Here is a 12,359-nt window from a genome sequence, read left to right on the forward strand (position 1 = left end):
GGCTATTGTGAACAGTGCTGCAACAAACATGGGAGCTTGGGTATCTCTTTCATATAGTGATTTTCTTTCTTTGGGGAATATACCCAGCACTGAGGTTGCTGGATCATATGGCAGCTCTATTTTTAGTTTTTTTGAGGAATCTCCAAGCCATTCTCCATAGTGATTGTGCTAATTTACATTCCTACCAACCGTGTACAGGGTTCCCTTTTCTCCACATACTCTCCAGCATTTCTTGTTGCCTGTTTTTTTTGGATAAAAGCATTTCAACTGGGGTGAGATGATATCTCATTATAGTTTTGACTTGCATTTCTCTGATGATCAGTGATGTTGAGCACATTTTTATTTGCCTATTTCCCATTTCTATGTCTTCTTTTGAGAAATGTCTATTCAAATCTTTTGCCCATTTATTAATTGGATTATCAGACTTTTTTCCTATAGCATTGTTTGAACTCCTTATATATTCTGGTTATTGATTCCTTTTCAGATGGGTAGTTTGCAGATATTTTCTACTAGTCTGTAGGTTGTCTCTTTACTTTGTTGATTGTTTCCTTTGCTGCGTGCAAGGCTTTTATCTTGATGTGAGTCCATTTGTCCCTTTTGCTTTGGTTGCCTGTGCTTATGGGGTATTACTCAAGAAATTTTTGCCCAGACAAATGTCCTGGAGATTTTCCCCAATGTTTTCTTGTAGTAATTTCATAATTTGAGATGTTAAATTTAAGTATTTCATCCATTTTGGTTTGATATTTTTATATGGCAAGAAATAGGGGTCTAGTTTCATTCTTCTGGATATGTACCTCCAGTTTTCTCAGCGCCTTTCATTGAAGAGACTGTCTTTTCCCCAGTGTATGTTCTTGACATTATTGTCAAAAATGAGTTCACTGTAGGTGTGTGGATTTGTTTCTGTGTTTTCTATTCTGTTCCATTGTTCTGTGTATCTTTTTATGCCAGCATCATGCTGTTTTGGTTACTATAGCTGTGTAGTATAATTTGAAGTCAGATAATGTGATTCCTTCAGTTTTGTTCTTTTTGCTGAGGATACCTTTGTCTCTTCTTGGTCTTTTGTGGTTTCATATAAATTTTACAATTGTTTTTCTCTATTTCTGTGAAGAATGTCATTGGTTTTGATAGAGATTGCATTGAATCTGTAGATTGCTTTGGGTAGTGTGGGCATTTTAACAATATTGATTCTTCCAATCTATGAACATGGATTTTTTTCTCTTAATTTTATTTTGGATTGTTCATTGCAAGTGTATAGAGAAACAGTGGATTTATGTATATTGATCTTGTATCCTGTCACATTGCTAAACTGGTTTATTAGTTTTAGTAGTTTATTTGTGGATTCTTTCATATGATTGATTGATTGATTGATCGAGATATCATTTGCACATACATATAGTTTTACTTCTTCTTTTCCAATCTGGAAGCATTTTATTTCAATTTCTTGCCTAATTTTCCTGGCTAGAACTGCCTGTACAATACTAAATAGAAGGGCCAAGAGTGGAATTCTTGTCTTTCTGATCCTAGAGAGAAGGCATTAAGTCTTTTAACCTGAAGTATGATGTTAGCTGTGATTTCTCATAGATGCTCTTTATCAGGTTGAGTTCACTTCTATTTCTGTTCGTTGAGTACTTTTATCATGAAAGGATATGATTTTTTCAAATGTGTAGTGTTAGTAGTATCCAAATAAGTTTTGGTATGTTTTGTTTTTGCTTTCATTCATCTCAAAGTATTGTAAAATTTCCTTTGTGATTTTTTGACCCATTGATTAGGAGTGTGTTATTTAATTTTGAAATATTTGTGAATTTCCCAAATTTCCTTCTGATGTTAATCTTTAATTTCATTCCACTATGATTGGAGAATATACTTTGTGTGATTTCAGTACTTTTAAAGTTATCCAGGGACGTCGAAGAGGACAGGAGAGACAGACTTGAATCGCTGACACCACCCTTCTTCATTCCCCGCCCGCTTCCCGGCAGCAACCACGCAATGCAGAGTCTGTGCACTAGGGGTAGCGAGAGCACAGTGACTAGAGGACTTTACATGGAACTCAGTGCTGCCCTGTCACACAGTTCAACAATGATAGTTGGAGACTGCAATGCCCCAATTTCAATAATGAATAGAACAGCTAGTCAGAAAATCAGTAAGGAAACACAAGACTTGAGCAACAGTATAAATCATCTAGACCAAACAGATATCTATAGAATGTTCCATCCAACAACAGATGTTGATCTCCAGGGCTCAGGTGATCCTCCCACCTCAGCCTCCTGAGTAGCTGGGACTACAGGCGTGTGCCATCACACCCAGCTTATTTTTAAATTTTTTGTAGAGATGGGGTCTCTTTACATTGCCAGGCTGGTCTTCAATTCCTGGAATCAAACAATCCTACTGTCTCAGCCTCCCAAAGTGCTGGGATTACAGGCATGAGCCACCATGCCCTGTCTTCTAGAAGTCTTTTTGCAGATTCATTTAAGTAGATGATTATGTGAACTGCAGATAAAGACTGTTTTAGTTTTTCATTTCTTCATCCATATGCACTTTTACACACTCTCTCTTCTCTCCTCTCCCTTTGCCCTACTCCCACCACCTTATTGCATTGGCTAAGAGCTTCAGTACAATGTTGAATAGAAGCAGTAAGAGTGAATATCTTCATTTTGTTGCTGTTACTAAGGAGAAAGCATTCAGTCTTTTACCAGCAAATAGAATGTTAATTGTAAGAGTTTTGTAAGTAACACTATTAACAGAAGATATTTTAAAATAATATGAAGCCAAGTTCATACTTGAACATGAAAGTTGATTGGGAGCAAAAAGAAAAGAAAGACGCTTTAAAGCTACTGAAGACATCATGAGTAAATTGGAATTCAAGAAAATTTAGTCATTCTCTTCCTAGTGAGTAAGCACTTAAAATACACCTTGAGAGAGGTGTATTTTTATATTTATTCCTAAACCATGGTAGATGAATTTTCCCAGTATTTATTACTTTTTTCTACTTCTATTCTTATTAGTTTACTTGTTTTAGTAATAAAATTATGACTTGTCACTGAAATTTTCCTCTACCTCACATATATTTTTATTCTGCATGCATTACTCTGTTTGACATATTTCAGTATATCCTCTTTTAACTTCCCAATTAAAATAAATGATCTATTTGTACTTATAAAAATGTTGAAATAGTGAACTAAAATTTATGTTATTAAAATTAGAAGAGAGTATATTTGTAAAAGCTACTATTTATCATCAGATATCTTTTGCCCATTATCTGAAGACAGATGTTCTCAGAAACACTGGGCATTTGCAGGAAATGAATGTATGCTGTTGCTGGAATATCCTCTGTCTGTCTGAAGTAGTCCTGCTTTTGGGCTTGCCTTTTCTCTGTTCTTCAAACATTATAAATTACTCTTCGTGCAAAACAGCACTATAATTCAGATAAAAGTTTTAGAACTTGAAATGCAGATTTGTATTTCAAGTAAATAATGTTCTAGTTCTAAGTATGTATCATTTTACATGAATATCCAGACTCCTGTCTAATATAATAACTGGATTCTTTTCAAGGTTATTGTTCACCAGGGAAAGTCACCTCTCTTACATTTTTACCATTCTTGCAGGTGTGTAGCCTGGACATATACACATGTCTGCTTATTTGCAACATCTCTTCCCAGAGAAACAATGAAGTACACTTAACTTCGTTCATATATAGAAGTTAAAGAGGATTGAAGATTATAGGAAATGTAACAATGTGAATAGATTGCATTTTATTAGAAGTTTGTTTTAAACAACGAGGTAGCCAGATTTGTCTTTTTTTGAGATGGAGTCTTGCTCTGTCACCCAGGCCGAGGTCCAGTGGCGCGATCTCAGCTCATTGCAACCTCCGCCTCCTGGGTTCAAGCGATTCTCCTGCCTCACCCTCCCGAGTAGCTGGGACTACAGGTGTGTGCCACCACGCCCAGCCAATTTTTGTACTTTTAGTAGAGATGGGGTTTCACCATGTTGGCCAGGATGGTCTTTATCTCTTGACCTCATGATCCCCCCGACTCAGCCTCCCAAAGTGCTGGGATTACAGGCGTGAGCCACTGCACCTGGCCCCAGATATTTATTGAATGAATAGATTAATGTGCTGAAAATCTGAATTTGAGTGTGCGTGTGTGTGTGTGTGTGTGTGTGTGTGTGTGTGTCGGAGTCTCGCTCTGTTGCCCAGGCTGTAGTGCAGTGGCGTGATCTCGGCTCACTGCAACCTCCACCTCCTGTGTTCAAACGATTCTCCTGCCTCAACCTCCCAAGTAACTAGGACTACAGGCGTGTGCCACCATGCCCAGCTAATTTTTGTATTTTTAGTAGAGACGGGGTTTCACCTTGTTGGCCAGGATGGTCTTTATCTCTTGACCTCGTGATCTGCCCGACTCAGCCTCCCAAAGTGCTGGGATTAAAGGCGTGAGCCACTGCACCTGGCCCCAAATATTTATTGAATGAATAAATAGATTAACTTGCTGAAAATCTGACAATTTTTTTTTTTTTTTTTTTTTTTTTTGAGATGGAGTCTCGCTCTGTCGCCCAGGCTGGAGTGTAGTGGTACGATCTCGGCTCACTGCAACCTCTGACTTCCGGGTTCAAGCAATTCTCCTGCCTCAACCTCCTGAGTAGCTAGGACTACAGGCGTGCACCACTGTGCCCAGCTGATTTTTGTATTTTTAGTAGAGATGGGATTTCACCATGTTGGCCAGACTAGTCCCGAATTTCTTGGCCAGACTGGTCTCGAACTCCTGACCTCGTGATCTGCCCGCCTCAGCCTCCCAAAGTCCTGGGATTACAGGCATGAGCTATCGCGCCCGGCCTGAACATTTTTGTCTTAAGTTCTAACCTGTTGTGTTCTACCTACCTAGGAAAACTTGCTACCTCTCAAATTTAGTATGTTTAAAGCCAGTCTCTGCTACTTTCCTATCAAAACAAAGTTTCTCAGCTTTCCTATTTTGGCCAAAGGCATTCTCCAAGTTCCCTAAGTTCAAAAATTGGTTATGAAGTGTAAGAGATAGTATTCTTTAACGTCATTGCTGTCATCCTGCATTGTCATAAAAGCTTCTAAATCTTCAGTCTCTCCTTTCCAAGTCAATGTAATCATTACCAGATTGTTCCAAAGCAGTGTTTTAGCCATGTCAACCCCTTATTCAAGTGCCTACTGTGAACTCTTGACTGAGGAGACCACAAGTCTACTTTTCTAAAGAGCCTTCAGGGTACTGCACAGTCTGTCCTTTTTTTTCTCTCTCTTCTCACTTCTGACTGTCCAACAATAAACACTAGTAGCAATGGCAATAAACATAACTCTTAGTATGTGCCAGGTAATGTTTAAGCACTGTTTTAAGTGTTTTTCATATATTAAATTATTTAATCCTCAGATTAAACAATAATAAATGTGTATATTGTAATACTAGTAATGTAGACATTAAATCACTTGCATGTCTAATAGAAGTAGGATTTGAGCCCAGGTAGTCTAGTTCCCAGGGTCTGTACTTTTAACTAATCTGCCATTCTGCCTTTCAGTAACACTCTTCTTTAAGTCAAGTCACTATGTTTTTTGTTTTGTTTTGTTTTAAATGTGTCTTTTAACATACCATTTGCCCTGTTGTAGCTCTCTTCTTCCCATATGAAAAAATATCCCCACCTTTTCCCACTGTTAACCAGAATTTCCTGTTTTTATTGAGGTGTAATTCAAGTCTTATAAAATCTGTCATAGGTATTTCATCCCACAGCCTTTTTCCCTCTAAGTTTCTATCAGCTCTTCCCACAATATTTTAACACATTTCGTCTTGGCTTGTGTTGTTTTGTTTATAGGTTTTATTTTGCCCACAAGATTTTAAGATTAATGTTATCTGCATCTTGATGCTTTCTCAGTTCAATTCCTCTTTCTAGACATTTGTAAAATGTTACATAAGGTTAATGATCCTGATCCATTGGGCAACCCCATGCTTCTCTATCTAACCTGACAAAGCAGTGTTTAAATCTCAGCTCTGCCTAAGTGTGACCTTAGGGTAGTTACACTTACCCATCTTTCCTCATTTCTAAACTATAGAAAAGAATATCTACATTGTGGAGTTGTATTGAATATTAGAGATAACATGTATAAAGCACTAGCACACAGAGGTTTCTTTTTAAAAGGTCTCTATTCATGATCATCTCAAAAGCATAATCATCTCTATTATAAGGCATGTTTTATTAGTGTCAGTATTATAAATTTGTTCAGGCTAGAAATAAGATGAATTATTGTGTTGTTCCCAGGGTTCCTTTTAGAACCTATCTTATTGAAGACTTTTCTATTAGCAGTCTGCTATCTTCTGACAGACTGGCTATTTATAATAACAAGCCAACAGTTCCATTATTTCTTTAAACCTCTTGGTTAGGTGCCACCTGGTCTATATAATTTAGTTGCATGTAATTTGTTTATTGGATGTAAAATACTCAGTGCATTTACCACAATTTGGGCTAATAGCTCTGATCAGTCTCCATAAAAAGGCAGATTGCCAATACAATTTAGAAGGCTTTATAATGTAGTTTTCAGTTTTGGTGGCTGTTTTGGATTTAGATTTGTTCACTGTGCATGCTTTGTTTCATGAATCTTTAAGTTCTTTGCTTCCGTCTGACACCATGTGTTTGAGGTTGCATTTTATGAATGGGAAACTTTGCAAATGCTTACTAAATGATTTAACATTTATTTCTGCCTCATGTGTTCTTAAAAATACCAGCTGCTGCTTAGTTGAAAATGTAATTTAATTTGACTGACACATGAGTTTTATAGTTCATAAACATGGATGTATTTTCCTTGTTTGTATTCATAAGCCTGTTAGTCCATATGTTAATGTGTTCTTTGATTTAATTTCATTTCTTTATTTTAAAAATCAATAAAAACAACAACAAAAACCTTGGGAAAGCCTTCATACTTGCTACATTTTTGAAAACATGCATCTATTTTTTGGAGATCACACTTATGCCTACAGAATTTCTTCCCATTTTAGTGGTTTCCTAAGGTTTCTATTTTAGGAGTTTTATTATTATGTTAACAGAGAACAGCTTTTGATATTGATATAATTTTGTAGTGTATTTATAGAAACAAGTGCATTTTGGATGTGTGAAAGACATATTTCTCCTAAGTTGCTTGGTACAGTTTTAAAAGCCTAATGGCTAGATTTAGTTAAACATGGTGGACTGTTATAAATCCATTCATGTATATAGATGATTCTTAATAATTTGAGAGTGAGAAAGCCTCTTGAAAGATTATTACTTTGTCTCTTCTCTCCAGAAAAGTTTATATGTAGACAACCGCAGATTTAAGGACCCCCTGGAGACCTGTTGGGGAATTGGGATAGTACAGGGGTCCCCAAGCCCCCAGCCGTGGTCCCGTACCTGTTAGGAAATGGGCCGCGTGGCAGGAGGTGAGCGGTGGGCCGGCAAGCATTACTGCCTGAACTCTGCCTCCTGTCAGATCAGTGGTGCATTAGATTCTCGTAGGAGCGTGAACCCTATTGTGAACTGTGCATGCAAGGGACCTAGGTTGCACACTTCTTACGAGAATCTAACTAATGCCTGATGATCTGAGGTGGAACAGTTTCATTCTGAAACTATTCCCCCGGTGGAAAAGTTGTCTTCCACAAAAGTAGTGCCTGGTACCAAAAAGGTTGGGGACCCCTGGGATATGACATGTATATGTGTAAGTATAAGACACTATATAAGATCTTGAAGAAAAATATAAATAGATTAATATAAATACTCTAAGCAGGGAGCAATTAATATAGGTACATGTGGCATAGGGGTACAGGACAGGGCAAGCTTCGTGGAGATGATGGAATTTGAAGTACTGATAGGCATTCAGAAGACAAAGCCAGTTCTACACAGGGTCAAGAAAGCAACTGACCTGTTTGGCTACCCATGAGTACTGAAATTTCCTTAAGGATAATGACTTTCTGATTGATCCTCAAGTTCCACATTGTGCCTGGTATGGATACAGTTATCTTATTCATTATGTAAGCTCAGCAAACTACTTGCTGAATTCAGCCACAGTTTTTACTCGTTGTGCTTTCTGAGACCACTTTTCTCTGTGTTCTAACATGTTGCATGTTTGCCTTCACACACATTTTTATTCAGGGAAAAAAGTTAAATTATGTAATTTCAATGACTATGTGCTTTGGTTGGCTTTAAAAAGAAATTTAAAACTTAAGTTTTGTATTAGCAGGAAACAGCTTTTGATATTGGTCTATTATATTTCTTAAATTGTGTCTTTGGCAACAGTTACTTTTTGGGTGTGGAAAGAAACATTTCTCCTCAGTTCCTTGGTTAGCTTTTAGGGAAAAGTTAAAATGGTCATGAAAGCATCAGATAAACTAATAGTAACCCCAACTGAGTATACTTTTGTTTAAATAAAAGCCAAGTGAAGTCTGTACTGCCATGGTAATATAATGCAGAAATAATAAGTTAATGTATGTAACAAATAATCAAAGTTTATAGACTACATTCTTAAGAGATTATTTTTTTCCTCCCTTTGGAAAGTAGTGATATCTAAGGGGAAGAGGGTGTGGGGGACTGGCATTTTCTCAACATTCATAGTTGGATAACAAAATCCACCTAAAAATAAAACATGTACTCATATGCAAAAATGCTAAACTTACTTTTTTGATTATTGACCTTTCTTTGCACAACTCTAAAACATACTTGTCACAGTTTTGTTGACTGGTGATTTCTTGCCATTCCTACAGTAGAGCAGTAAGTCCTGTGCCAACAAACAATTTATATTATTTTAATTAGTTTTTTAAAAAATCACTTTCTGCCTGATTTTATCTCCTGTGTTTATAATGTTATAATATGAGCTATTAATTTAAGCACATTTAAAAAGTACGTTTGATTGATTCAAGTAATATTTAATACTGGCCTACCCTGTGTCAGGCTATTTCATAGGTGCTATGGAGGCTATAAGATAAACAAAGTATTAATTTCTTGGGGCAGTCATATCTCCTACAGATTTAGATTTTTTTAGTAATAGGATAATATTATTCTGATTTATCCACACTGTTGTCTCTTTCAGAAATCTAACTTGAATTGGTGGGATAGTTTTAGAGAAGTCAAGAATAATGTAGAAGAGAATTTTTCTCTGTGCCAAGTCAACTGACCTGACTGGGATTGAATATGTAGACCTCATTTCTCTTACCTAGCTTTCAGATCCAGTCTGAATAATTGCACATCCTTTTTACATTTGGGAACTTGACTCTTTGGGCTTTCCCTGGCCCTTTGGAACATGACTCAGATTTTATTTTATTGAATTATAGCAGAGTGTTGAATCATTATAATGCTGATAACTAAAACAGAACTAATATTAGACTTGGAAATTCTTCTAAAAAATTAATATGCCTGTTTCTTAAAAACACTTAACACTCAAACACTCTGAGACATACCATTGTGGAATGCTCATAAGGTAATGTATTTCAAGAGTTTCTTACTATCATTAGTATCCAGAACTATATATACTCAAAAGTATTTCAAGTATTCAAAACTATGTATATATGTGTTTGCCCTCCTAATTTTTATTTTATTCAACCAATATGCAAATAATGATCTATCTGATCCTTCATTTTTGCTAATAGTCTAAAGGTCATACAATAAGTAGTTTAGGTCTGGGTTTATTTTTACTTATAACAGAATATTATTTTTAAAGTGAGACGTAATAACATGTTTTGACACTTTCCAGATCTTTCATGTAAAAAAATTCTGCCACACATCCAACTATATTCTTATGGTACAAAGGTTACTGTTTTGGAGGCTAGCTTTAGGAAAGATCAAATAGCTAGATAGAACCAGAGTAAGCAACTTCAGCCTGCAGGTATTTTTAAGTTTTTAAAAAGCTTTGTAAAGGAATTTTACAGAATATTTTGGATGATCAAGCTAGTGATATGAATTGGTTTTATCTGACTCATTTCTGTGTGTTAGGCATGGTATTAAGCATTTTTAAAATATTATTTTACATATGACAAGAATATTGTCATTCTCATTTCAGAGGTTAGGAAACTGAGGGTTACAAAAGAAGTAATTTGCTCAAGTTCATCCCACTAATTCATGGCAGAGGTGGGAATTAGAATGCTCAAGGTCTGGTAACTCCTAAGCCTGATTACAGCAAGTTTCTACCTCTTTAGAGCAAAACAGATTAATGCTTTGAGTCCTTTTAATGTTTTAGCTTGTATCCTCATCTTTTATACTTCAGTAAGTTTTTATAATCAATTGTAAAACATCTATATGTCTCAAGAGCATACCTGAGATTTATTTCTATGCATGTTCATAATCTAGTCCTAGGTATATAGTATAGACTTGCTGATTTATAGAGTTGAGGGACACTGTGACAAACCACTGTCTTCCTTATAACATGATTTTTTTTTTTTTTGCTTTGCAGGTTTTAAATGCACAGAGAGCAGGATACAAGGCAGCCATAGTTCACAATGTTGATTCTGATGACCTCATTAGCATGGGATCCAACGACAGTAAGTACAGGTATCACTTTTCTTCTCTCCTGTTTGACAGATCATTTGTAACTAAAAATTAACAGGATTTTCCTTCTCTCATTTTCTTTTTAAAAAGCAAAATTTCTTCTCTATCAGATAATCCCTCATTCTTAACTCTGGATGATTTTATTCATAGTAGAGATGAAAATGACTTTCTTTTCTGAACAGTTTTTTTTAAAACATGTATGTTTTATTTATTGATATTTTGTTAAAAACCAAAATGGGGGAAACAGCTTTAATAGGGATAAACATGCTGAGTTAAGAATGCCATAGAGGGTGTTTTGTAATTTATTTAGAGATTCACAGCATTATTTTAGGGTATGCACATATACTAAGTAGCTGCTATAATCTGCTGGAATTCCAAAGCCACATACTTGTGCTTCCTTATACCAGTTGGTTATTAGCCCTTCGTCATACATTGGTATGTTCATAGTTTTTCATTTCAGATGGGAATGTCTTTCTTTACTCTCTACTAATTATTAGCTTGTAGGGAAAAACGAGCCAATCTTAGTGGCATAACTGGCTGTAATAAGACACTGACTTTTAAGCTGTATGCCTCAATGTAGTTTCTATTACTCAGGGCACTATGGGGTTTTATCAAAACCTTTCTAATTGATACTAAGATGATTTACTGTCAACACTCATGATTAGAATTTATTTTATTCTTTTGAGTGCATAACCATAATATATTTTGTTATTAAGTCCTATTGATTCATATTTTCAGGGTAGAGCAAAGTATAGACATAAAGCTATAGACTGATAGAAAACACTGGAATGTATTTAGGAGTTTAAATAACTGCATCCTGAAAAGGAAATATTTTATATTCCTTAACCAAAAAGTCTTCTTTTAGCCTATGACAGTGTTTTCTGTTGTTTTTGTTTTTGCCCTTCTTCTTTTTTTTTTTTTTTTTTGAGATGGAGTTTCACTCTTGTTGCCCGGGCTGGAGTGCAATGGTGCGATCTTGGCTCACCGCAACCTCTGCCTCCTGGGTTCAAGCGATTCTCCTGCCTCAGCCTCCTGAATAGCTGGGATGACAGGCACCTGCCACCACGCCTGGCTAATTTTGTATTTTAAGTAGAGATGGAGTTTCTCCATGTTGGTCAGGTTGGTCTTGAACTCCCGACCTCAGGTGATCCGCCCACCTCAGCCTCCCAAAGTGCTGGGATTACATTCGTGGGCCACCGCGCCTGGGCATTTTTGTCCTTCTTAACCCTAATAGAGTGAGGCAAAATTATAATATGTAAAAAGTAAAATTTATTAATACATTTCTTAGTTAATTTCTTTATATTTTAAATTATTATTTTAACCTCCTAGCTAATTAAATCTTCATGACTGTAGAATCCATTAAGTACCCATAAGAAGTTTTAGCATTTCAGAAATAGTTTGACAGCTACTACATGGGAATTACAGGACTTACTTAAGTGAGTTTACTTATCAAATAAACTGGTAATGTTAGTACTGCCAATTTGACACATTTTACTTCTCCTTTAACTATTTCCCTCTTAAAAAAAATTATCCCAGTTGATACATCCCATGGTCAGTAACTTTTGTGATCTGTATACATTTACTGGCAAAATGGAAAGCATGCGTAGTCTGGAAATGGATAGGCCTGAATTCGAAATCAAATCCTACTTGTATCAGTTGTATAACTTTGGGCAAGTTACTTAGTCTTTGTGTGTTTTGCTAAAGGCCCAAGCCCAGGATTTAGCAAACCTTCAGGACCTTCTCAAGGGCTGAATATGTTTTGGATTGAACAAATTGATTATTATTTGTAAACTATTTACTCTTTTGACATGTTTTCAGTAAAAATTTTGCAGGCTGAAATTGTCAGTTCC

General features: G+C 36.0%; 1 protein-coding gene across 6 annotated transcripts in view; it reads left to right on the forward strand.

Annotated features, from left to right (window-relative positions):
• RNF13 (ring finger protein 13) overlaps positions 1 to 12,359 on the forward strand; it is a 151,801-nt gene that overhangs the window by 74,690 nt on the left and 64,752 nt on the right. For 4 of the 6 annotated variants that reach the window (XM_054681163.2, XM_001142115.7, XM_009446678.5 and 1 more), the window contains exon 5: positions 10,415 to 10,502. In XM_054681163.2, the coding sequence (XP_054537138.1) occupies positions 10,415 to 10,502 (88 nt within the window). Of the gene's footprint in view, positions 1 to 10,414; positions 10,513 to 12,359 lie in introns of all 6 variants that reach the window. The other 2 variants (XM_054681164.2, XM_063807270.1) reach the window with 1 other exon arrangement.

The sequence above is a fragment of the Pan troglodytes genome, chromosome 2 (assembly GCF_028858775.2).
Source record: "Pan troglodytes isolate AG18354 chromosome 2, NHGRI_mPanTro3-v2.0_pri, whole genome shotgun sequence".
NCBI lineage: Eukaryota > Metazoa > Chordata > Mammalia > Primates > Hominidae > Pan > Pan troglodytes.